Source organism: Neolamprologus brichardi, chromosome 16, assembly GCF_056152115.1.
Source record: "Neolamprologus brichardi isolate AB-2024 chromosome 16, ASM5615211v1, whole genome shotgun sequence".
NCBI lineage: Eukaryota > Metazoa > Chordata > Actinopteri > Cichliformes > Cichlidae > Neolamprologus > Neolamprologus brichardi.
In genome coordinates this window covers 6,323,845-6,351,093 of record NC_142119.1, presented here as the reverse complement: position 1 = coordinate 6,351,093, position 27,249 = coordinate 6,323,845, and the positions used below count along the sequence as shown (strand labels likewise).

The following is a 27,249-nucleotide window of genomic DNA, read 5'->3' as shown; positions in this document are numbered from 1 at the left end:
TTCAACTTCACCTCAGACAGTAAGAAATATTATAATTCTGATCATTTATCAGTACTAACTTCATCAGAATTGTGAACATCACAGCAGATGCCTTTGTGTGAAAGTAACTGAGAATAAAACACAGAAAAACATGAAGGAGATTTTCCTGGTCTGGCTTTTTATAGCAGATAACCTTAAAAATATTCTACAATGTTCTGCATATAAAGTTTAAATTTCTTCAGTATTGAACAACAGAAAAAATAGGCTTTCTTGTTCGAGGTCATTTAAGTGAAAAAAGAAAAAGACAGCGCTGTAAACAACGGTAGACTGGTGGGTAATAAGCGAATGAATAATACAGAAAACAGAGATTGGAGACGGGAAACTGTTCTTGAAGAACAGAGAGAGATAGAGAGAGAGCTAGCTGTGCATGAAGTGTGATTTTAATAGTCGTGGAAGCAAAACAGCAAAATTCATGACGACATTGATCAAATGTGAAGTGCAGTTTGCTGCTTCTTTTGCTGCTGGCTCTGTGAATTTTGGTTGGAGAGAGACAAAACCTGCAGCTCAGAATCAGCGCAAAAAGACGTAATCACAGCGCGGACCGGACGCATCAGAATCGCTAAGCTCCGACAGCGTGTACGTCTACGGCCGTCGGGTGAGAAAGCCGAGAAAGACAAAGCTGATTCTGATGCGTCGGGTCCGTTCTGTGTTTGCGTCTTTGTGTGGAGTCCGTGTACCTGCTCTCATTTGCTGTTTGGTTGTTGTTGAAATGGTTTTATGAGCTTTAATCTGAGAATCTGGCGTTTCTGGCAAAACACAGTTATATTTAAAAGTCGATTCAGGATTTAATGAATTGATATCGCTTTATTCAAGCTACTCACCTCCCACTTCCACCTGCACTTTCAACTGGACCACGGCCAATCAGAGAGGTCCCGCCCCTTACTATCTCTGATTGGTTTAGTCCACGATAGGGGCATAATGTGTGTCTGTTGTTGACCACAGGGAAGGTTGCAGATTTTTTTTTTTTTTTTTTTGCTACCGGAACAGTTGGTCGCACAGGTGCAACCAAATATTTTTTTTTAAGTTGCACCACTGAAAAATTTGGTCGCATTTGCGACCAAATTGGTCGCACTCTAGAGCCCTGTTTATAAATAAAAACAGTCAATTTTTAAAACATCACTTTCCTTGCAAAATAAGACATCTTGCAGATTATCAATATGTGACCTGTTCTTAAGGTTTACAGATTCAGGTAACTTTTAACGCTGATGGAGATGGTAAACAACTTTCCTCCAGCTTTTGTACAGATGACTTTGATAGCAGCATGGTCCAACTGAAGTGCAGTGTGCCGGTTTGTATCATTACATTTTATGGTTAAATTCAACATAAGGATGAAATAAGTTGCACATTTACTATGATACAGGTGATGATTGTGTGGTGAACAGATGTAGCAGATCCAGCTAAAGATATAATGGATTGTTGTGATTCACACTTTCATAGTGAACTTTACTTTGTTAAACTTTCACCAAGCTCATGTTATCACATGTCAGAGCAGTGAGACCGATTACACAAACAGTGCTGACGCAGGCTCATGACACGCTCAACTGTTGACTGATTTTTGATTTATTTTGTAGACTGCATTGCTTCTTCTAAGTGCTGAGCCTTTTATAGCTGAAGCGTCAAAACCTTCTCTGGCATGGTTCCTAGGCTGCATCCTCCTTCTAGATGCTGTAATGTTTCTGTTGCTGTGCGCCTTGTCAGCTCTGGTAAACAAATTACTGCCGGCTGACGTAAAAGGCATTACTATCAGTACAGCAGTGACTGTCGCCACAGACACCAGGATTCAAAATTGAAACTGGGCCCTCCAAAAACAGGAAATACAGATTTAATCACCACCGATTAACTGATTAAGAATGAGCTTGAATCTAACAGATGTTCATTTCTATATGACACCCCCACACACCCACCCACACAAATGTAGTATGTAAAAGCACAAAAAGCCAATGGGATCCTTTTGGCAATCAGCAGGAGGTGAGCTGGGTGTTGGCGAGCAGGAAACTGGAAACAGAGTAGATTGATTGGATTGTCTTGAGTCCATCTGGTGAATTCACCAGATGGACTCAAGACAATTGGCAGGTGATTTTGACACAGTGTTAGGAGTGATGGGGCAGTTTTAATTTCTCTACTTTGTGCATCTTTGTCTCATCTGTCATCCCTCCATTCATTTTCCTCCTTTTGTCCAAATCAGGGTGGAGCCTATTTCAGCCTATCCTTCCTCCTGTGACTTGGAAATCAGTCTGATTATAGTTTGTTGAAGGCTCTCTCACATTGTTGAGCAGAAGAGGAGGCTTGTCTGAGGAGCTACAGTTGTATAGTGCAAAACTTGTTTTTTCCTGCCGTGATGCGTGAATGAGGAGTGCTACACCTCTGTAACATACAAACTATCCTCAAACTGGGAGTCTACACAAAAAATGAGTTTTTTTTCCATATCGAAGAAGAAATAACTGCTTTGCAGAGGAAGCAGCTGTGCCGCATAAATTTAATTGTCATTGCTTTTAAATAGCAGCCTGGAGCAACTGTCTCAGTATGTTAAGTGCCAGTTGCACTGACTCCTTGCTCCTCCTTTTTCATCCTCATCTCCTCTGCTCGTGTCTCAGGTACGATGGACTAAGTGCACTGAGAGGATGCCAAGGAAAGGATTCAAGGATGTGCAAAACTTAGTAACAAGAAAGCAGGATAGAAGGCAAAAACAAAACGAACTAACCTCATGTGGAAAATAATGCAGGAAATGTTCTTTAAACTCATGGCTGAAAAAACCCTAAAGATTATTAATGATACTCACCCTTTTGGATTGTTCAAATTAATTACATGGCCATCTCCTGTGTTCACTCTGCAGCTAAAGTTTGTCAGGGGTGAATGTAAAAGCCACTTCATGTGGATTCTGACGTCACCAAGAACCACAGCGGTGGGATTAACTGACAGTGCGAGCCCTGTGGTGTGGGAGGATGACCAGAAATGTTACAAAGCGCTTGTAGCCCAGCAAGCAAAAAATAGACAAGCACATGATCTCAACAGATAGAAGCACAGATACCATAGAGGTTATTTAATGCAGGAGCATTTAATGTGATCTGAGCAAAAAAATAAGAAAACAGCCCAAAGAAATAAACTGGAAATGCAGCCTTTGTTGTCAACTATAGATTGGTTTGTACTTTTTTTTGTTGGGATTAATGGGACTGATAAACTTGGCTGATCATATATATTTCTGGGGTCCATGCCATTTAATGATTTATAAACAACCGAAATTACTTTAAATTAAAAATGCAGGGAGCTGAGAATTGGAGTTCAGTCGCATTTTGAACTAACTGTAGCTGTCTCATGGTGTTTCCAAAAACAGCACTCCAGTACTAAACTCTACACGAATTAAAGACCTGAGTGAGCTTCTCCAGATCTTGCTGGGGCACAAATCTCCCAGTTTGACTATATTTCAAAGATGCCTGACGTCAGCCCGATGTTTTGAATCTACCGATGTTGAGATAAGGGTCACTGTAGAAGCAGACCGTGTCTGATAGTTTGACCTATAATATAACTTGTCAGTGAAACATATAAAATGGATTTCAATGTGAAGCTTGGATTAATTCTTTGACATTTACCTGAACAGCTGCTGCTGCCAAATAAAAAAAAAAAACCCTCAGTACAGCTCGTCCTTTTTCTTTTTACGTTGCTATCAACATTAACAATGCATCTGTTCTGTCCAAGAACTCCAGTAAAGTATGAGAGTGATGAGAAGAGACTGTGCTCCTGTTTCTGAGCGAAACTTTAAATTGCTCATCAAAAATTTGGAAACAATTGGAGATAATTTATCTGAATTTCAGGAGCGGGACCAAGGCTCCAAACACACCCCTTCCGGGTCTTATCTATATATGACCCCCCAGTTCTACAAGATGTTTGTTCTCATTTTCGTGCCCCATCCTCCCCCCTTTTTTTCTTTCACTTTTTCAGTTGTCATTAGTACATCGGGATCTGCCAGGCGAGACGTCGCTACCGATGGAGACAAACTCAGACCTCCATGAAATGATAAAGTTATGTTAATCTTCCTACTATGAAGTAAAGTGTTTTATTTCTGAAACATTTTTACAACTGTCTTTGTGCTATTTGAGGTAAATAATGCTGTTTTAATAATTCTCCGTGGTTAAACAAGAACTTTAAATCTTTGTGAGCCATATTTTTATCTTCACACTCCCCAGAAGTGAAATAAGCCACAGCGTGTGAGAGAAATTTATTGGCAATGTTTTGAGAGCTAGATTGGCAGCATTTTTTCATTGGGGTTCTAACGCCTGCATCAAGCATCATCAGCCATAGTTAATCTTATTCTAACACTTTACTGGCTCCTAACTACTCTATTCTAACTAATGAGGGAAACAAAGTGGGAAAATGAAACAGATGGGATAGAAAAGGACAGACACACGCTGCCCTTCATGGATTTAGGAAGTGTGATTCCACTTTAGAGAAAAAAAAAAAATTAACCTGAGCACAGAACCGTGACCTACCGTCTTTGCAGTGGTAGTCCACAGACAGATAGCTCTTCAGCTGAGGACAAGGGTCAGCAAAGGAGTTCGCAACTTCAGCGATCTGGCAGACCTGTCGGCCGTGGCAACGAGCTGGGAATCACAGAAGAATATGATTAGCTGCTGCTAGCACACACTGTCACACACACACACACACACATGTACGCTCCAGTGGTTTCAGCAGTGGGAAAAGTTTTGCATATGTTCATATCTTAGTTCATGCTTTGACGACAATATGCTTCTTAGCTACCAAAATCAAAGGCAAATAAATCCCTTCAAGCTCACCCACAGAGAGGGGCTTCATAATCTTGAGACGCTAAACAATATGAAAAGAGTTGTGATAAACTTGAGATTATACTTATGGTTTGTAGAAATGAACAATATCAACATTTTAATGCAGTGACCGGGCTGCAAGAGAAACAGCAGCACTGATGTGTGCCGACATGCTGTGTTCATGTCACATTTTTTTTTATCATAATTATCCATCCATCCATTGTCCAATTCAAGGTTAAAGGGGTGCTGTCTCAGGGCAAAAGACGGGGTACCGTGACATGCGAGACATGCTCACATTCATGCTGAGGGCCAATTTAAAATCATCGAAAACTTCCAAATGTGTGTGTATTTACTGCAAATGTTAGTTATGCCAATATAACTACAAGAAACAAGAATATAGCCAGTATATTTTTTGCCGTGTACACATCTACTATTTGGCTTTACCAAAGATCGATGGCCTAAAACGTTGATTCTGTTTATCTGGACGTAGTGTTTTCAGCGGGAGAAACATCACTCGCCCAGGTGACTTCTTCAGTCTCAGCTGACTGCAAGTTTCCAACATTGTAAACAGCACATTTGTACAATAACTGAAACTAGCACCACTGAATGAACAATGGGCTGTGAGGTCAGTTTCTTGAGCATTAATATGCAAATTGTCATGACCATTGATCATCAACTACTGATCAAAGATCATTGATCCATGACCATGAGTACCATTCACAGAGAGTAGGGGAATGGCTACAATCACAGCATTGTAAGATGGTGACAGATGGACCCTTAGGCCCCCTCCTTGATTCAGAGATGGTCATTCCCTTTTCACGTAAATGGCCTCCTTGACTCCACCCTCAAACCAGCGTTCCTCCCTGTCCAGGATGTGCACATCCTCATCACTGAAAGAGTGTCCACTAGCCTGTAGGTGTAAATAGACTGCAGAGTCCTGGCCTAACGAGGTAGCTCTTCTGTGTTGTGCCAACCATTTCACCAGAGGTTGTTTGGTTTCCCAGATGTATAAATCCTGCAATCCTCCTGGCACTTAACAGCGTACACTACGTTACTCACCAGATCCTTGAAGGTTCATTCAGTGGTGCTGGTTTCAGTCACTGTGCAAATGTACTGTTTATAGGGTTGGAAACCTGCAGTCAGCCGAGACTGAAGAAGTCACTTGGATGAGTGATGAGAAGTTTCTCGTCACTCAAAACGCTACGTCCAGATGAACAGAATCACCTTTTGGAATTTACTTACCTGGATGATTGAGCATGCATCAATCATCCAGACAAAGACTAAACGGTTTTTAAACCCTGCTCTTCACATACAAGATCTTGAATTTTCAGGCCCAATCTTATCTTAATGACCTTGTAGTACCATATCACCCTATTAGAGCACTTCGCTCTCGCTCTGCAGGCCTACTTGTTGTTCCTAGAGTATTTAAAAGTAGAATGGGAGGGAGAGCCTTCAGTTTTCAGGCCCCTCTTCTGTGGAACCAGCTTCCAGTTTGGATTCAGGAGACAGACACTATCTCTACTTTCAAGATTAGGCTTCAAACTTTCCTTTTTGCTAAAGCATATAGTTAGGGCTGGACCAGGTGACCCTGAATCCTCCCTTAGTTATGCTGCAATAGACGTAGGCTGCTGGGGGACTCCCATGATGCACTGGGTGTTTCTTCTTCAGTCACCTTTGTTCACTCTCTATCTGTTTATACACCTCACTGCATTTAATCATTAGTTGTTATTATTAATAATCTCTGTCTCTCTTCCACTGTGTGTCTTTGTCCTGCCTCTTTCCTTTCACACCAAACTGCTTGTGTCAGTTTTTCCTTCCCACTGTTACCAAGTGCTTCCTCACTGGGGCTCATGTGATTGTTGAGGTTTTCGCTGTATATATTTATCTGACAATATAAAACAGTTTGAGGTGATTGTTTTTGTGATTTGGTACTATAGGGATAAAACTAAATTGAATTAAATTGGACTAAATTTTTACAGATAGCCTGTCTTAAAAAGATGATTTGATTGGACCATATCTAGTTTCTGGTTGTTCTAATTTTGACAAGGAATACCAGAAGGCTTACCAGACTTATGGACGTGGAATTTATGCTGTAAAAATAGCCAGTAAAGCCTGATAAAAGGCAATGTTTGTTTACATTAGTTGAGTGAAAGCCATGAATATTCCAAACTGATACTTTGAATGGTGGTCTGCAGTTAGTCAGTCATTTTAGCTGAGGCACATCCGCAGCATAGTAGATAAAAGGTGGGACAGTGCCTGGTACTAATCCATATGTAGAAATGTGCTTTTTATTGTATGTGTTTAATGATTTTGTACGTAACTAAAGATGCTATAGAGTGGATGTGCAGTTTAAAAAGGTGCTCCAAACCACAATGCATGCTGAAAAGTCCTCCCAGTGCCTGAACAGGATGAAATGGAATCAACGTTAAACGATGACAAACGGCAGCCTGCTTCAGTCATCAGTTAAATTCAAAAGTCAATATTTACATCTATGTATCTTTACTGACAATTAAGCTTTTAAGCCATTATTGTTTGCCTTCTTACGTAAATGTCCCGATGGGCAATTATCTTTACAAAGAAGGGGCTCCAGTGAGACAGTGTGTTCTTTGTGATGTAAGAGATAAGGCTTCTATGTGGATAGAATTTCACCACAGTTTTCATTCATGCAGAACCTTTTATAAGGCGCCAGTGTTTGTTTTCCTACCCGAGTTCAGCAGGTTTAATGAGAGGGACCATTATGACGCTATGATTACTGTGCAGATTAGACCACTCGCACATAAATTAGAATTACAAGATCAACAATGAAATAATGATGAAGTTATCTCTGTAGTTGCTGCACTCAGACGCCATTTGACCATGTTTTACCTGTAATTGATTCTACAGCGTCCGCCCAGCCGCACTCATGTTGTGGGGATGCTGGTGGAGGGAACTTGGATCGACAGTAATGAATACTCTTACGACCGTAGAAGCCACCGTCTATCATCAACACCTGACCCGAACCACACTGCAGAGTGGTGTTACGACCCTCACACACAATGGTTCTCCCAGACTCTGAAAAGATTACAAGGCAGTGTAAAAAGTAATTCTTCGTATGGAGTGATTCAGTGTGCAACACAGTCTTCGTCAGAATACTTACCAAACTGGCAAATAAAACGCCGGTTTTTGCTGCAGTTGTTTCTGGCCTCCCAGTGAAAGCCCGAGTTTCTCAGGACGTAGCCACAAGCTGCTCCAGGCTCTGGACTGCTCACCCACTTTGAATATGTGGCAGGTGAACCATCGAGCCAAGAGAGATGACCTGATGATGCAAAAAAGCCAAAAAGCCCACTGATGAACATACACGCATCAATAATGCATCTAGAGCAGAGCTCATTCAGTTTCTGTTACCATTTGGAGCTTACAAAAAGTTGCTAACCTGGTGGGTGTAAGTTGTTTTTTTTTAAGTGTACTTTATATTTTTACTTTGTGCAGAATTCTCAATCAGTGTGTTATATGAAGCCATTTCTCTCTATGCTGTGAAAATCTCAGTGGGAACAAATTTACCATAATTTGTCAGACTGCTGATTTCCTAGCTCTTTGTATTGTGCCGTGATTAATCTAAGCATTCTCCACCATCCGAGATACAGAATTGATTTTCTGATTGATTTTCTAACCACAGGAGAAGAGAACATTATCAGTGCAGTAAGAAAAAGGCGTCTTTGGTCGTTTAGTTTTGGAACTGATGCACAGTTTGTCCATGCAAACGTTTTGTTGTTAATGTTTGATTTAAAGTCATCAGTTAGAGGTCTGCTGGGAAATATACACTAACAATAAAAACAAGTGTGACTTCTTACCTTCGGCAGATGGTGCCACACCAAACCAAAAGTCTTCCTTAGTGTCCATGTGTCTCTCAAGGAAGTACTGGGTGTCCTCGTCAGGGATAAAAGCAAGGTGTCCTCCATTCCCCTCACACCAAGCTTGAGCACTGAAGAAAGAGCGCCGGATACCCACAAATTCAAAGCAAGAGCCCCCGAAAGCCCTTTGGTGTTCTGGACAGGTGACATTTGTCTCATTTTCAGCCAAAGAGTGACAGCTGAGTGTCATCAAGATCAGCAGGTGCAAAATTGCCTGGCACATTCGTTCTGCTCTCACCTCCGAAATCAAAAGTAAGTCTCACCAGTTCTCTTTTATCTTTTCTTGGAGGTTTCAGGTCTGAACTGATGTTTTTTATACACAACCGAGTGACATCCTACAGCTGAGCGTGTCTGACAGAAGCACCGCTCACACACCCTTTTGTAGTTACTGCAGAACACTGTTGACGTACTATCCTAGCTTCAGAACCAACGAATGCATTTGCGTTTGTTACATAAACAGGAACAAAAGGGAATATGAAACTGATTACACAGTACTTACAAAAGAAATGGAAGCCTAGTAAGTCTGAAGGTTTACACAACGAGTCATCGCTATGTTAAAGAAAAACAAACAATTAACAATTAAATTATGTTTTACTTTATTTTTTTAGTTAAATAGTTTCTTTTCACCCACTGATGAAACTTTTTTTAAAGTACACTCTGCAGTAGTTACAACTGATATAAGAAAGTGTTTTTCACTTAGATAACTATAATAGAGATAATTATTATCCTGCTGCACATTTCATCCCAAATCTGTCCTAAAACCATTCAGCTCATAGTTCTTCGTCCACTTTCTAGTCTTTATCCACTCTATGTTGTCACACTTTTTCAGCAAATGGCTCTAAAAACCATGTTACAGTATGTTCTGTAGTTGCATGTTCTGAAGCATTTAGCAGCTACAGACTTCTACAGACTCTGTCTATCTATCTATCTATCTATCTATCTATCTATCTATCTATCTATCTATCTATCTATCTATCTATCTATCTATCTATCTATCTATCTATCTATCTATCTATCTATCTATCTATCTATCTATCTATCTATCTATCTATCTATCTATCTATCTCTCTCTCTCTCTTTCTCTATCTCTATCTCTATCTCTATCTCTATCTCCCTGAATCCTGGGATGGGTATCAATGCCCTTTACTAAAACTGTTTCTGGGTAGGTTTTTCTGTGTGATGGTGCACATCATCTTTCTAACTATCACTGGGGAGTGCTGTTATTGTGGCTGGTGACACATGAACACCATGACCCAAGGTTTTCCTTAAATCAGTTTTACGTGGTTTACCTTCCACTGGTTTGAGTATTGTGGCTGATCAATGTTACCTTTTAAAGAGCAATAAAGACCTTCAGCTGTGATAAAGCGAGAATTGTTTCTGAAAAGATGCACTAATATTTTATATTAAACTGAGGCTTACTTTAGAGTAGCCCCCAAGGATGTTACTCATTCCCATAAGGAGAACTGAATGTACAGTAAGGTTAGATCTTTCTTTCTTGTTGAAAAAGAAGGATCGATCATCTTCTTCTTACCGCACATTTTATATTGGAATTTGTTTTATTCAGGAAGATAGTGTTGAAAGTAAAACTGCAATTTATAAAGAAGGTCGGGTACAATAAATATCTCCTTTCTATTTAAGCTGTTGCATCTGCCTTTTTTTTTAAACGTTCTTATGAGTCACTTTTATGTATTACTTGGGATGCTGCACAAACATCTTTCCTCACAATTAATTTTCTCTCCACAGTTGCACCTATGGCGAGTCTTCCTCACCCCCTTTCTTTCACCTCGTTTCTGTTCATCTTTCATTGTGAATCTGTGTTACTGCCCTAGCATGTGTCCTTCTGGCTTTTCATTACAAATGCGTGACTGAACCATTACAAAAGGCTTATTTGTAGTGATTCACTACTGCGAGCTAAAAATCCGTGTTTACATCCTGGTCATGTGTGAGCAGTAGTCATGGGCACCTGCAGCCACTGTGCTTTGTAAAAGGCTTTTAGCCACTCAGAACAACAAAAGAGCGGCTTTGTTTTCAGAATGAATGAGATCCTGCGACTCTGCTGCAGTGATTCGATCTGTAGAGCTTGGTTCTGCCACGAGTCAGAGATACCTGAACGTCTTCTGTGTAGGTTGTTTTATTGTTTTATCATTCACCCAATTATTGCAATCATCTTCTAAGAACACAAACAGAAAACATGGAAACACAATGAGTCATTAGCAAGTTTCCTACCAAATTATGGCAGGTAAATTCAACCTGGTAAACCTGGTTCTGAAGTTTATTTTGGACTTTTGAACACACCAAAGCAAGCTAATGCAACCAGCTGCCAGGGTCTAAAGTTGAAATTCAAATATTGAGACAAACCAGCAGTTTCTTGTATACAACATGGGAAGTAGCAGCTGCAGTTTTTTACCTTTCATGACCTTTCATAATCATTTTTTATGTTTAATTAAATATAGAGACCTCCTGTCTCCATATAAATAGAAAATAAATAAATAAAAACAATAATAGAACTAATCAGGCCAAGTTTTTCTCAAATAACTAGGAAAAATTAAATGTAAAATGTATTCCAAACAAAAAACTTGATCAGGAGGTTAAAAAATTAGCTTTTTAAATGTCAAAACTTCTGTCTTCCCCCGCGTTGCTGTTCTTTTTGTAGCTCAACGCCTAATGCTCAATACTGCCTGGCCATTAAGAATGCAGGCCGTGTTCAATAACAGATGGATGTGGATGTTCTTGAACCTGTAGACTAAGAAATGGAAATGAAACACTTTAGTAAAAATGGGCACAAGAGCCAATAATAAAGATTTTTCCAATTCTGCCAGGAACAAAGCCATTTCACCCGAAAGCTGATGACATAAGTCCGTGTGTGGAGGTAAGCAGGTTTATTCCATGAGCTGAAATGTCGTGTCGTGCCCTTCACATTTCATGTCTTCAGTTCAGCCTTTTAAAAAAAACTGCAAAAGGACGACTGGGTGTTAAAAACACTAGACGTTTTAGAAGAAGCCTACATCACAAAAATGATAGATTTGATGTTATTATTTTTTAAATAGAGAAATAAAATATTTTGAGAAATGATTTCAGTTGTAATTCTTTTTTTTTAACTTGGCCTTTTCTTCCGATGTGTTTTTGTCTCTCTATTTTGCCGTCTGCTGTTTGCTTGATTCTGTTGACTTTTGTGCCTGTTTAAGGTTACTTCCTGTTATATTTTTTAATGCACATTTCTGCGTTTTAACCTTCCTCCTTTGTTTTTTTTCCCAGCCTTGCTTTTATCTTAATTGACCTGTTTCCTATTATCTTTATTAGTGCTTATGTATCTGTCTGCCACCTGCACCCAAATACTTCCTCTTATTATCTTCTGGCTTCTCTACTTTATTTTTTTCCTTTGTTTATCTAAATGGACTTTTGTATTGCACATTTTTTTTTAAATGAATTGTTTTGGAATTGAATGTTTTGCCTTTTTAAGTTGTGAATTTATGTTAACTAAGTCCATTATTTTTCAGTGATTCCAAACACACTGCCAGTGCAACAAAACCAAAAGCCTACCAGGATCGAAAAGCATGCAATGGAGCACTGCCAGTCATGGATTGGAGTCCCCAGATCCTGGACATCAACATTACTGAAGCAGTGTGGAATCATCTTGACAGAGATAAGATAAAAAGGAAACCAACATTCAAATAAGAGCCACGAATGTATTCAAGGAACTTTTCAAGAAACTATTCTTGAAGATTACTTAAAGAAATGACAAGAATCCTTGTCTGAGACAGTTCTTACTTTATTGAGGACTAAAGATAGGCTGCTGACCTTTATCCACATTAGAATTATACAAACGGTGTTTATGCCTAATGTCGTCTACTGTCATGCATGTTTTCACATATTTAAAAAAAAAAATCAGTGCAACTTTTTTCCTATTTTCTGTCACAAAATTTGAGAAAATTTCTATTCTAGGTATTAGTTATTGTTTCTATCATATCTGCTCCCTCTTCAGCATGTTTTGAGCATCTTTAAGGAAAACTGCCATCACTGCCATTCAGTTGACATTCGATATATCTCTTTTAAACCCACAGATGTTTCTAAGCTGCAGTCCTGAAAAGGAGTTTAGACACTGTTAAAAGCTGGATAGTTGACAACTTTCTCCAACTTAATGAAAAAATGTTATAAAAAGGAAGTCCTGGTTTGAGCCCCTGACAGAGTTATGGTCCCCCTGTAACAACTGCTAAATTGTCTCTCAGGCGCCTTGGGGTAATTTTAAATCTGCTTTCACTCTGGATGTTCGGGTCAAATCTCAGCTTCACTCTTGTTCACTTAAAACATTTTTCCAAATTAAGTACCATAGTGTCACGCTCTGAACTGGAGATTATTATTCATGTATTTATTTAATCATGTTTGCATTAGTGTAACTCACTGTTCACTTGTCTAAGAAAAACTGCCTAGAACATCTGCAAAGCTCTTCATGGACAAGCACCAGCTTACATCAGTGGACTGCCATATGTCCCGAGCAGGTCTGCGAGGTGATCAGGCTGTTAGTATATGTGATCAGGGCCGACTTGTTGTACATCATACAGGCCTGAAAACTAAATGTGACAGAGCTTTTGTCACAGTGGCCTCCAAACTCTGGAACTCTCTCCCTCTGAGCTTGAGATCTGTGGACTCAGTAGTTTCTTTCAAGAAACTTCTAAAAACTCAACTTTGTAGACTTGCATTCAGTCAGCTCTTTTTTCTGTTTTTATGCTCTGGTATTTTGTTGTGAAGCACTTTGGGATCTTTGTCTTGAAAGGAGCTATAAATAAGACTTTACTTTACTCGCTTATAGGTCTGATTGTTGGGGTTTTCTCTGCATTATTGTCGGCTCTTTTCCTTGCAATATAAAGTGCTTCTAAGTGACTGTTGCAATTTTGTGCTACACAAATAGAATAGAAAGCAGATGTTTTTGTACCTCTGGAGCAGTCGGGTGTGCGTGAACACAATGCCAAGGAGGAAAACCATCAGCAGTGATCTTAGAGAAGTAATTGTTGTTGCCCATCTATCAGGAATGGGCTAATCAGACCATTTTCAAACTATTTAAAGTTTATCACTCTACAGTGAGACAGTATTCACAACTAGAAAACATTCAAGACACCTGCCAACCTTCCCAGGAGTGGACATCACAACAAATACACCTCAAGGTCAGACTGTGCAATGATCAGTAAGACTAATTAGCATGGTAGATAAAATGATAGATAAAATTCATAACAGTACAAAAGGAAAACACCATAGGAGCTAGGCACCTTGTAGTCATTGAATCGACTATGAAGTCCTCTGTATACCAAAATATTCTCATGCTTATGTGAGGCCATCTGTCTGACAGCTGAAGCTCAGACACAACAGTTCAACGATTCCCAGCACAGCAACAAATCTACAGAAGAATGAGTGAAAAAGAAAACAGTCAAGGTGCTGCAGTTAAACTATCAGTTAGTAGAATAATAGTAATCATATGGTGACTGTCTGGTCAATCGTGTTGTCGGTATACTGCGAAACAAATCAGTTGTTTAAATTTTCTTGTATGGGGTGAAAAAATGATGTGATATGCAGCAGTAATCTCGCTGGAGTTTCAGTAGAGTTCTTTTTAATTGGACTCTTGTTGTGTTGCTCTTGATTATGCACTTTAACTATATTAGGCTAACATAGATGAAAAACTAAAAACAAGTGTGATTAAAAAGTTGTAGTTAACTGAAAAAGTGCAAAACTTTAATAATGTGTTTCACTCTGTTCCCAGTAATGAAACATATCTGGAGGACTAACCCTTGCTGGGTCTTTGTGCTCCATCTTTATCTGCTTCAGAGACCAAAGTGGTTTTAAACTCACATAATGTTTTCTCAGTTCATCCCATTCAGATCTGAAAACAAATATGTTGTGTTTCATGGTGTTTGAGCTGGTGTAGCAACTCTTATTCCTTTCTCTTAGATAGCACTGGTGCCCTGTGCTTTCAGGATGTGTGAGCCCTGTGATTAAATGGTTCCTTACATTAAAATAATGCTCAACAGTAACAGACGCTAAACAGTTTCTGTGTCAGATAAATTGCTGTAGGGACTTTCACTGCATTCTGGAGACAGCCAGAAAGAAAGTCGCGGTCTAGCAGAAGAACAAAAACTAGGTCTGCAGTGACTCTGGTGCATGAACAAATCTGGTGACCCCAGAGCAGTTATTTGGCACAAAACTCTTTGGCACTCTTGGAAAACAGTTCCAAAGAGTTTACAGGGAGCCATGTTGGTCGACACCCACACTGCTCTCCTGTTTTGCCATGCAGGGCCTGGTTACAGTATAACACTGTTACCAGTTTGGTTTAAGTGTTACTTTGCCCATATGGAAAAGAAATAGTAAAAACATATACATATAATTTTTCAAGGGATCTTATCTGTTTTCACTCTTGTATGCTTTTCATACAAGTTTCACACAAGACAGATACAAACTTTATAAGATTTATATATATCTTTTCCATATGGGTGGGGTTTATCTACAGTGTGCATTTTTTTATGTGCCATATGCAAGATTAAGAAAGAATTGTATTTTTTTTGAATCACTACTGCACAGCATTCATATCATATGTGTCAACATCTGCAATTTAATGCTGAGACATGTTGAGTGATTGCATTTGGATCTTTTGTTGGGAGATGCTTTCAGAGATGACTGCCCCACTTTCCTTTTTTAAAAGCTTCAGAAACCAGTAAGTAATTCAGAAACCAGGAAATGACAATTATAGATATATCAAATTATTATCATTATCTTTTTTTTTTTTTTTTACCAGATTGCACAAGCATTACAATCAACGCATCAAATGCAATCGCTGCAGGCTGCTGAACGCTGGCAGAAAAACAAAACCAACAGAGAAAAAGTGATATTCAGAGTTTCCTTTTTCAGGAACAAACAGTTCCCCCGATCCTGGCCCATTCTGCATGCTTTCCTGGGTGTCCAGCTGCTCATCACTTCCACTGACAATACTGACATCATTACTCTGGTCATTTCATTTTCTTGCCTGCCTTCTGCGAGCCAAACAAAATCCATTCTTTGTGCTTTAAATCTCAGTGCTCTTCTGTCATTCTTTGCAACAAACCTCCTCCACATCTCTGCCTCACCACTCGGAGGCCAACCCAAGTCTTCATCTTCTTCTTCATCAGTATTTAGACTCTGAGGAGTCTTCTCCCAACTCCTCTCACTGCTGGGATTCTGACGATTCATCTGAGTCTAATACTTTAAGATACTTTAGTTGAATTCTGAATCTCAGCAAATCACATTTAATATTTCCAAATAACCTCTCTTTATTGAAATGGGATGATAGCATCATATAAACTGCAAATCATGGCCTTTTCATATTATATTAGTACTGTGCACTTGGAAAATGTTTGTTCCATAATATTTTTCTAGTTTGACATTTTTTCAGTGCATTCGTTCTTTTGTGTCTTTGCCTCTGGCATTCATTTCCAGGGTAGCTAGCTTCCTGGCTCATCATTCCAAAGTGGAAGTGAGTCTGATCTGGCCTTAAACAAACTTATTTAGTACTTTAGAAAACCTGGATCAAATACGAGTGAATATCAAGATCTGATCATGACAGTTATGCAAAATAATTTTGATTTATATGGAAAAGTCTGCATATAAGTGCTCATTCAAGGGGTTATTTAACATATACATCCAACATTTTTGATAACTCATTAAAAAAAACCTGCTGAATGGCAAAGCCCAGAATGGATTAGTGATTTGCATACTCTGGGTCCATTTATCTTACCATTAATCATCAGTCTGAAAGTATCAAGAAGATGCTGAGATATGCTGTTTCCCACATTACTGGTGTATTTGATTGAACAGAGCTGAATGTTTGGCCAAAAAAAGGAAGCAACAGACAAACAATGTTGCCCAGTTTTGGCTCCTTTTTGTACCTTTGAAAAATATTTGATTTCTCACAGTTGCACTGCCAGCAGCGTACGAGGTCAGGGGACAGAATCTGAAGTTGAAAAGATTCACTGGAGAGAAAACTCAAGAGACGAGGCCAGCGGAAGAGTCGGGTCTACGGAAAGAGCAGCAATTAGAGAGAGATTTTCTTGTAAAAATGATGACTTGATTGATCTGAGGTCAAAGCTGAAGGTTAAAGAAAGTTTTTCAAAAAGTGCCTGCAGTTAGATGACCACGTGTAACGTCATCTCGGAGAGGGGAATAACAATAAGCCAGCGTCTGAGACCATGAAAGGCTGAGTCGGCTGAAGATCGTTTCAGAGATAAAAGCTGGTGTCAGTTAAGAAGAGACTGAAAGCAGAAATGTGACATTAAAAAGAATCGTGTCCTGTTTTAGGAAACATGAAACCAGGTTCAGAGGATATGAGAAAGAATAGATAGACAGTAAAAAATGATAGTATAAAAATAAAAAACCAAAAGCGCTGAACGCTCCAACATTTTAATTATGACAAACAGAAAATTAAAGATGCGAGGTTAAATAAAGTTGCACTTGTCCTGGTCCTCAGCTTTCTGTCAAACGAGCCATGTGTAGGTGAGGAACAACGTGCTGCTGGACCAGCATATACCAGACTTAAGTCAAACGTGTCCTTCATGGCTGAATGCCTGCATATAAATTCAAACATTAATTTCTGTATTTTGCTGTATTTTGAGTGCATTTCAGCATCCTGATCCTCACATAGACTTGGACTTACTAACTCGCTCTTATGGAAATGCTAATGCACTTTTTATTATTAAGGCAGATAGATGGCATACAGCGAGCCAACGAGTCAAATAAAGCTAAAGACATGTGCACACACTGATAGAGGAAAGTAACACTGCAGCAGTTTTGTGGACTGTAAGGTGAAAAGTATAAAGATTTACTGTTTGCTTTTGTGTTTCTGCTGTGTGTGCTGTGTGTACTTTGTGGCTCTTTCCTTTGGATAAACTTGACTGATCTGATCTTAACTGCGTCCAATCTCCTTGGGCTGAACTGAGACTGATGGCTTAATGTTCAACACAAGCCCCCGACCTCACTGATGCTCTGGTTGAATGGAAGGAAATCCCAGTCTGTACTATCTGGCTGTTAGTAATCCTTCACAGGAGAGCGGAGACTGTTATAGCAGTAAATGTATGCAAATCCACCTGGAACATGCAGTGAACGTTTACAATGCTCAGACATCCAAATAATTCTTCTGTTTCAGTATAGTTAGTTTATAGCATCACTGTGTAATTGTTTGACAGCTGAGTAGATCAGTATGAAGGCAGTCTGATTTTGCTTAGGTTTATAATTGTTGTGCACAGGTGCGCTGGTGTCTGTCAATCAGGTGCATGATTCATGTGTTGGACTCGTGGAAATGAGCCAGACTTCAGTCACACAGCCTCAGCCTGAAACCAAATCTAATGTGACCATTTGGTGGCCTCGATCTGATCCCAGCGCTGTTCTACACCATGTCCCAGACGGCTCTGACTGTCTAGCTATAAGAAAGACAAAAAATAAAAAATAAAAATATTAATATTATGTTTGTGTCACCTAATATCTTTACTCGTTAATGTAACATTTCAGCCCTGCAATAGAATGACAGCCATCTTTCACCTTAAGACAGCTGGAATAGGCTTTTAGTTAAAGCTAAAGATTGTGACTTGTTTTGAGGAGCCTACACACCACCAACACAGACATTTCTGACTTTGATGACACATCATCAGCTGAGAAACTTCCTTCTTTCAACTGCTCACTTTAGGTGTTGCAAGCCTAAAGCATTGGAAATATTTTGTCTCTTCATGTTTTCTTTATATTTTTCTTTATTTTATTTTTTTTTTATCTTTGTTAATGGGGCTGCAGGTATGGAGTAGTCTGCAAGTTAAGAGGTGTAATCCAGATTATTTGCATTCAAGTTCTTTTCAGCAAAGTTCCACTGGCTTTCTTTGCCATTGCATGGAAGGCTACAGAGGATTATCTGGATGTTCATGCCATGGATGATGACAGTACTTTGATTCCTATGTGGAAAACCACGACATTGTCTCTGCGACTGATTTAAGGATCTGAGGCGAGCAAACTAAGTATGAGTTTAAAAAGTTATCAGTTCGTAACTGCTTCACTGAAGCATGTGAAATGTTCAGATTTGCTCTTTGTCGTTGAAAAACTCTGTATATGTAAAAATAATTTTTCTTTCTTCTGACCTTTTTAAAAATATTTTGAAGTCCTGAAGATGTAACATTTATCAGATTGGGCTTAAATATTTAATGAGGGAGACTTATCAAAGAAGCAAATCAGAAGCTAAATGTCTAAAAAAAAAAAAAAAACACAAAATCACGGAGATAAAATTTACCCAAAGTACTCATGATTGGACTGTGTTGCTCATTTCAGTCTTCAAGTTAATTAATGCAGGTTTTGAGATGTTTGACTTTGACATTTTTGTCTTGAAATGAAAAACAGCACAAACCTTGGCTACAGAGAAAGTACATCCTGTTTCATGTCTAAAGTTTTACACACAATCAATACGTTCTCTCTGTCACCGTGCAGACAAGTGATTTACATTAGTCGGTGAGAAAAAAAAAGTTGTTTCATATTAGAAAAATCCTTGAATAATAAAATACTGTAGAGGTTTAGCTTTAAGGTTTTTATGACAGGATAGATTTATTTATTCTAAGGATAGAATGAAAAACAACATAATTGATGTTTTGTTGTTTTTCATTGTGCTTTTGACTGTAGTGTGTATGTTGCGATAGTACCGATTACAAACCAGCACTCCATCTTTATAATTCTATGTAATTATCTGCTTCACTTATATATTTTTCTGTGTAATATATACAGGACATACAGCTGACATAATAACATGAAATTGCTTTCCTGTGGACCCTGAAAGAGCAGTGTTGCACAATTACTGTCAGTTTGAAAACAGAAAAAATACATAACAAAAAAATCTGGATTTCTGTGAGATAGTGGCAGCTATAAAGTACTGTCAAGATAATACAGAACACATATTTAATCCTGTTTTAGCCGGGTTCAAGAAGAAAAAAGGTTTCCAACAAATTATGAAATTTGATCACCTGTATAACTGAGCTGCAAAGACAACAGTGAACTGTATCATCTAAATGCAGACGTCTGCAGGAGGAGAGCTGCTGTTAGATTTGTTTGTCATTTCTTATCCTGGTGTTGGGGGCCACCGTGTGGTGATAGTAAAGAACTGCATCACAGTACCTTTCAAACATATGAATAGGTTAATGATACATCAGTTCATAATGTATGTATCACACATTAATGCATACATTAATTAATCCGGGAACTTAAAGTGTTTTTGAGGTGTCATTGGCACAGGAAGGGCCCGGCCAGTTTCCTGACCCTTAAGTTGCAACCTTCACATTTTTCAAAGTAAAGTCTGACATCAGAGAGGTCAGTGGTTATTTTTAGTATTGAGGCATTTGTTATGATAGATTATCTACAGAAAATAGAGTTTCAGTAGCCAGCCTCAGCAGAGCCTCTGCCCTTGACTGCTGCCCGACATGCACCCATCACCTACTGGGGCCTCCTGCGTGTGGTAAGCCCACTGGTGGGTGGGCACATGTCACCTCTTTAGGCAGAGTATAGAGTAGAGCTGCTTCTCCTCAAAACGACCCAGATGAGGTGGCTCAGGCATCTGGCTAGAATGCCTCCTGTGCAAGGTTTTAGGGTAGGCCCAGGATATACTGGAGGGATCATGTCTGACTTGGGAATGTCATGGTTTTTCCCAGATGAGCTCGAGGAGGTGGCGGATTGCACAAGGTTCGTTCCAACTACTGATGCAATTCCCCTTTGGTGTTGCATGTGGTGTAAGACTCTAAAGCAGCTTTTGTCTATTTATCCATTTATTCCTACAGCCACTTCTAAGCAGAGTACACTCAATGTTCTGGCCTCATGCGTAGATGCAAATAGCTATTCATGCTCACATTAACGCCATTTACCTTATACCTTGAAGTGCATGGAGTACATGGAAGAGAACAACAACATTGTTAGAAAGCCCACTGTTTACACGTTATTTGCTTGGTTGAAGTGTTGTGGTTTGTCGATAGATAGTGTTTGCGCTGTGGAATTTGATATGTCCTACGTCATTGAACTCACCATGTCTATGCTGACGCTCCTTGAATGCACCACTCTGTGCCGTGTGCTGCTAGTCTGCCTTTGTAGCTGCTGATAGCCAGCATTTTTTCCTTGTGTCTTCTCACCAGTATCTCGTGGGTTTTGGTTTATTGCTGTGTGTGAATCCCAGAAGACCACAGCTGAATAAATCTCCTAAACTTGGAAGCTGCCTCCGTGTTCTTTAACCAGAACACACCCACCATACCTTGCTGCTCTAAATCAAATCAGCTAAACTCCCGGAGACAACATTCTCTCCATTTTATGGTCCTTCGAGCTGGATTAGAGTACTGATTAAGGTATGGAACGGACAGATGTCCAGGCTGACTCAGCACCCCCACGTGTTTCACAGAGAGAGCGACGGCCACCTGCTTACCTGACCGATTATGAGGTTTCAACACTCCCTCTTGAGGGACAAACTCAAACCACGCAACCGGCTACTGCTTCCCAGTGTTCACATAGTGGTAAAGCACGCTCATCCCACAAGAGCTCCAGCTCCAGGTCCACAAGGGCATCACGCTCGTCGATAGGCAGATTCCCTTCCCACGCATTATCAGACCTGGAAACAGCCCAGCTCGAAGAGCGAGTAAAGCAGATGGAACTTGAGGAATTCCAACAGCACCTAGAAGAGGATCAACAAGTCGAATATGAATGTCAACGACTTCAAGCTCAAGCCAGAGAGGCCCAGCAGCTACAGGAAGAAGCCATTAGAACCCAAGAGTCGTTGAGCAGACAGCTGGAGAGGCGACGACAGCTAAAGAAGAGGGTAAACGAGTTGGAGATAGCCAAGATGGTTACTTCTCTCCTTAAAGAGAAAGCACAAGAACCCAGTGGTTCCAGAGTCTCACCATGCCCATCGGAGAATAGTATTTCGAGCTCCCATGCACCTCTACCTTCAGTCGGTCCCGTGGGTCAGCCTCCTCTACCGCTAGTCGCTCCACCCTCAACACTTACCGTGACTCAGCCTCCAGCGCCCGTGGTAGCTCCACCTCCAGTAACCATGGCCTCGCATCCATTGCATTCTCAATGCATGCCCCAAGTGCTGCACCCAACTGTTCCAGCTGGACCTCGGTCTACTACCTTTGCACCTGATACCTCTTACCAGGCATCTACTCCATTCTCAGCTCAGCCATCGCAGTACACTCGTGCAGCCTGCCCTAACCCTGCCAAAGCAGAGTTATCTTGCACTCCCACCCGGACTAAGTCCGAGCTACATCAACTACCGACAGCTAATGCATACCCTTTCCTCGCCACAGGTTATGGCATTCCCAAACCTATGATTCCCTCCTTTGAGAGTGGCCGTGAAAGTGACTTTGCCTTATTGAAAATGGCCCTTGACAACCTGTTGAACAGTCATCCACACCTGAATGAGCAGTATAAATATCAAGTGCTGCTTGGGCACCTACGGCTACCTAGTGCAATCCAGCTAGCTAAGGCATACATGCACGACCCAACGCCGTACACCATGGCCATGCACGCCCTGCAGGACAAGTATGGGCAACCCCGTCAGCTCGTCCAAAGTGAATTGGGCACAATTCTGAATGCTCCAGCTATCAAATTCGGCGACGCAGAAGCCTTTGATGCATTTGCCTTGTCTATCAAATCTCTAGTAGGAATGCTTAGGACACTGGAGGGCCAGAACGGCTTTGAGCTAAGATGTGGGTCTGATGTCGACCGACTACTGAGTAAGATGCCACCCAGTTATCGCGATGGGTTTGTAGAGCATTGCCTGAACCAAGGCATTCTTCGGACAGGTACTGACCAAACCTATACCCTGCCTGATCTGAGTTCCTGGCTGCAGATGAAATCCCAAGCGAAGCGCATCGCAGGTAGAGCTGCTTCACTCTATAGTCCTGAAGCTTATAAGCCGACAAAGAAAGACCAGCGTCTTCCCCATACACCAAAGGAGAAATCTACAGCCTTCTTCCTGACTTCCCGGGAAATCCCCAGTGCAGAAGGGAGTTCTTTCCGACCAAAGTCCTCATCCAGACCAAAACCATACTGTCTGCGCTGCGAGAATAAGGAGCATTTCCTGAACGCTTGTGTAGAGTTTAAAAAACTGACCACCAACCAGATGGTGAGGTGGTTAACTGATGAACAGCGGTGCTGGAAGTGTGGAAGAACTCACCAGCCAGAGGTTTGCACCCTCAAACGACCTTGTAATACCTGCAGAGAGCAACACCTGACTGTACTGCATGATGCTGTCCAGCAGATCCAGAAGAGTGCGCTCATGATGACTGCTCCGACTACAACAGTGTACTTGGATAGGCCAAACCGTTCCCCCAAGGTGATGCTGAAGGTTGTAAAGGTCTTGCTGTACAACAGGGACCAAACATTGGAGACTCATGCAATACTTGATGATGGCTCAGAACGAAGCATCATTTTACCACAAGCTGTTCGACGCTTAAACCTCAGCTCAGAGCCTGAGACGCTTACCCTGCGGACTGTCCACCAAGAGGTAGTGCAGCTTCGTGGCGCCTCAGTCTCCTTCCAAGTGTCTTCCCCCTATAAACCTGGGGAGAAGTATCATATACAAAAGGCATTCACCGCCGATGCCCTTGGCCTCTCAGAACATTCCTATCCGGTGAGGATTCTCCAACGCCACTATGAACACCTGCGTGACTTACCTCTGCCTTTGGTAGACCATGTTCAACCTCTGCTGCTTATCGGCTCTGACATGCCTCATCTCCTGGCACCTACAGAACCAGTTCATCTGGGCCCGACAGGGGGACCCATCGCTGTCCATACGAAGCTTGGTTGGTCGCTCCAAGGTCCCATCAGTATCGACCAGACTCCTGCAACTGAGCAGCAGTGCCTGTTCACAACAACAGTTGTGCCAACCAGTGAGCTTTTCAGGAATGTTGAGCGTCTCTGGCAGATTGATACGCTGCCTTATGTGAGCGAGAAGCAGGTAACCCGATCGAAGCAAGATCAGCAAGCTCTGAACCTACTCCAGACATCCACCATCAGGGTCACTGTCGATGGGACACAGAGGTATGCCACACCACTGCTTCATCGCGCCAACTCCGCCACGCTTCAAGCTCCTATGGAAGCAGTTTTGCCAAGTCTGCGCAGTACAGAGAGGAGACTTGTCAAAGACCCACAACGTGCCGAAGTATATTGTCAGGAGATTCAGAAGCTAGAGAAGTTGGGCTATGTAGCTGTGGTGCCACATGAGATAGCTAGAACCACTGCAGAATCCTGGTTCATACCTCACCACATGGTGCGACACAATAACAAGGACAGGATCGTCTTTAACTGTTCTTTCCAGTACGAAGGGAAGTCCCTCAACTCTATTCTCCTCCCTGGACCTGCCCTTGGTCCATCTTTGCTAGGAGTTCTTCTTCGGTTTCGACAGTATCCAGTTGCTGTGAGTGGCGACATCAAAGGTATGTTCCACCAGATACGCCTGTTGCCAGAAGACAAACCAGTGCTGCGCTTCCTCTGGCGGGACATGAAGAGGAATGAAGAGCCGAAGATCTATGAATGGCAAGTGCTACCATTTGGCACTACATGCAGTCCTTGCTGTGCCATCTATGCATTGCAGCAGCACGTCCGGGACACTTGTAGTTCCAATCATGACCTCGTCAATTGTGTAGAGCAGTCGTTCTACGTGGATAACTGTCTCCGCAGCACCCACTCCCAAGAGGAAGCTAAGGCCCTAGTCGACAGTCTGCGCCAGCTGCTTCACACCGGGGGCTTTGAGATACGTCAATGAGCCAGCAACATTCCTGCTGTCATTGAGCATCTTCCGTCCAATGTCAGATCTGAGAGTAGTGATCTATGGCTCTCTCAGTCTAGCACGGACCTTTGGGAGCCAACTCTGGGATTGACATGGGATTGCCTTCGTGACTCCTTCAAATACAGACATCGACTGGGGGAGAGAACTGAACCCACACTGAGAAACGTCTACAAAACACTTGCGTGTCAGTATGATCCGCTAGGTTATATAGTGCCGTTCACCACGCGGGCCAAGATTCTGGTACATGATCTTTGGAAGGAGCAGCTCGGCTGGGATGACCCGATCCAGCCACCTAGCCTTCGTGACAGATGGCTTGCCTGGGAAAAGGAGATTCCGGATCTTATCCAGATGGAAATCCCCAGATGTTATGCAGCAGCATCTGCTGATTCGTCTGCTTCGAGCAGAGACCTTCACATCTTTTGCGACGCTTCCGAAAGAGCATATGGGTCTGTCGCTTACCTGCGGACAGAAACTGCTGAGAAGGAAGTCTATGTTGCCTTTGTAATGGCTAGATCCCGAGTGGCTCCAAAGAAACAGTTGTCCATGCCACGGTTGGAGCTAAGTGCCGCTCTCACTGGTGCACAACTAGCTGGTCTCCTTCAAGCTGAGCTCACGCTGCCCATTCGAAAGGTTATTCTCTGGTCGGACTCTACTACCGTGCTCCACTGGATCAAGTCAGAATCTTGCAGCTATAAAGTTTTTGTGGGCACGCGGGTGGCAGAGATCCAGAGTCTTACAGATGGGAGCTCCTGGAGATATGTGGATAGCGCGAATAACCCTGCTGATGACATTACCCGGGGCAAGACCTTGAAGGAGCTGTCACGACCACACCGATGGCACCAAGGCCCTGAGTTTTTACGTCGATCCGAGGATCATTGGCCGACCAGCCCACCAGCATATCCAGAGCCAGAGGATGGTGAGCTGAAGAAATCATATTTCTGTGGACAGGTTAGGGTTGACTCCTGCCCTCAACTTCCTGAAATCAGCATGTTCTCCACCTGGAAAGATCTCATGAAGACAACAGCGCGGTCCCTACATGGGGCGGCTGACCCAAACTCAAGTTCGCACAGTGAAGCAGACGATTACATCAAAGCTGAGAAACTCCTCCTGATGAAGGCCCAGTCAGAGTCATTCCCAGAGGAGGCCAAGGCACTCAGGTCTGACAGACCATTGCCAACCAACAGCCGTTTGAACTCCTTATCACCCGAATATGATAAGGATACGGAATTCATCAGAGTTGGTGGAAGGTTACGGAGAGTTGAGCAGCTGGAGCTAGACGCCATCCACCCGATCATACTAGACCCAAAACATCCTCTGACTAAGCTCATCATCCAGGATTTTGATGAGACCCTCCTTCATCCTGGACCAGAAAGAGTGTTGGCTGAACTACGTCGCCGGTTCTGGATCCTCCGGGGGAGGGAAGCAGTCAGACAGTATCAGAGGGACTGCAGGCCGTGTCAGGCTTGGCGTGCCAATCCATCCATCCCAAAGATGGCAGATCTGCCACCAGCTCGTCTGCGTCTGTATAAACCACCTTTTTACTCGACTGGAGTCGATTGTTTTGGCCCCTTTACTGTGAAAATTGGACGTCGAACAGAGAAGCGTTGGGGCATAGTCTTCAAGTGCATGACGACCCGTTGTGTGCATCTAGACCTCCTCGAGAGTCTTGACACTGACTCCTTTCTGATGTCGTTAAGGCGCTTTATTGCCAGAAGAGGCAAACCTTTTGAGCTCCTGTGTGACAACGGGACAAATTTTGTCGGTGGAGCCCGAGAGCTCAATGAGGCCTTTGAGACCATGGCGCCTCAGTTGAAGGAGCGTTTGGCAGAGCAGCAGATTGCTTTCCGTTTCAACCCCCCCAGTGCTCCTCACTTCGGTGGCGCCTGGGAGAGAGAGGTCAGGTCCGTGAAAACTGCTCTTAAGGTTGTACTCAAGGAGCAGACGGTCCCTGAAACTGTGCTTCGTACGGTCCTTGTGGAAGTGGAAGGCATCGTGAATGCTAAACCTCTCGGCTACGTCTCATCAGACGTAGCAGATCCAGACCCCATCACACCTAACATCCTGCTGATGGGACGCTATGATGCATCACTCCCTCAAGTGGTTTACGATCCCAGTAACCTTATCGGGAGTCGCAGATGGAGACATAGTCAAGTTCTTGTCGACCATTTCTGGTCCCGATTCATCCGTCACTACCTGCCTAACTTGCAAGAGAGACAGAAGTGGCAGAAGGATGCGGAGTGCCTCAAACTGGACCAAGTGGTGCTCATAGTTGATCCTCAGCTCCCAAGAGCTTTATGGCCTGTTGGTAAGGTAACGACTACTTACCCTGGAGCTGATGGACGCATCCGGACTGCTGCTGTTAAGGTCAAAGATCGAACGTATATTCGACCAGTAGCCCGCTTGGTCTCACTCCCTATGCTTGAAGATGATAAGGATCCACGTACCTGAGTGACCTTTCTACCTTGGATTCGACTGTCTGTGCAGACAGTCGGGGGCGGCTGTGTTAGAAAGCCCACTGTTTACACGTTATTTGCTTGGTTGAAGTGTTGTTGATAGATAGTGTTTGCGCTGTGGAATTTGATATGTCCTACGTCATTGAACTCACCATGTCTATGCTGACGCTCCTTGAATGCACCACTCTGTGCCGTGTGCTGCTAGTCTGCCTTTGTAGCTGCTGATAGCCAGCATTTTTTCCTTGTGTCTTCTCACCAGTATCTCGTGGGTTTTGGTTTATTGC

The 27,249-nt window shown here is 42.0% G+C and overlaps 1 protein-coding gene across 1 annotated transcript in view; it reads right to left on the bottom strand.

Annotated features, from left to right (window-relative positions):
- LOC102781757 (polycystin-1-like protein 2) overlaps positions 1-7,797 on the bottom strand; it is a 41,063-nt gene extending 33,266 nt beyond the window's left edge. The window contains exons 1-2 of the mRNA XM_087830018.1: positions 7,680-7,797; positions 4,524-4,634 (exon numbers count right to left, since the gene is read on the bottom strand). Coding sequence (XP_087686144.1) covers positions 4,524-4,634; positions 7,680-7,797 — 229 coding nt within the window. The remainder of the gene's footprint in view (positions 1-4,523; positions 4,635-7,679) is intronic.
- Positions 7,798-27,249: the final 19,452 nt, after the last annotated feature.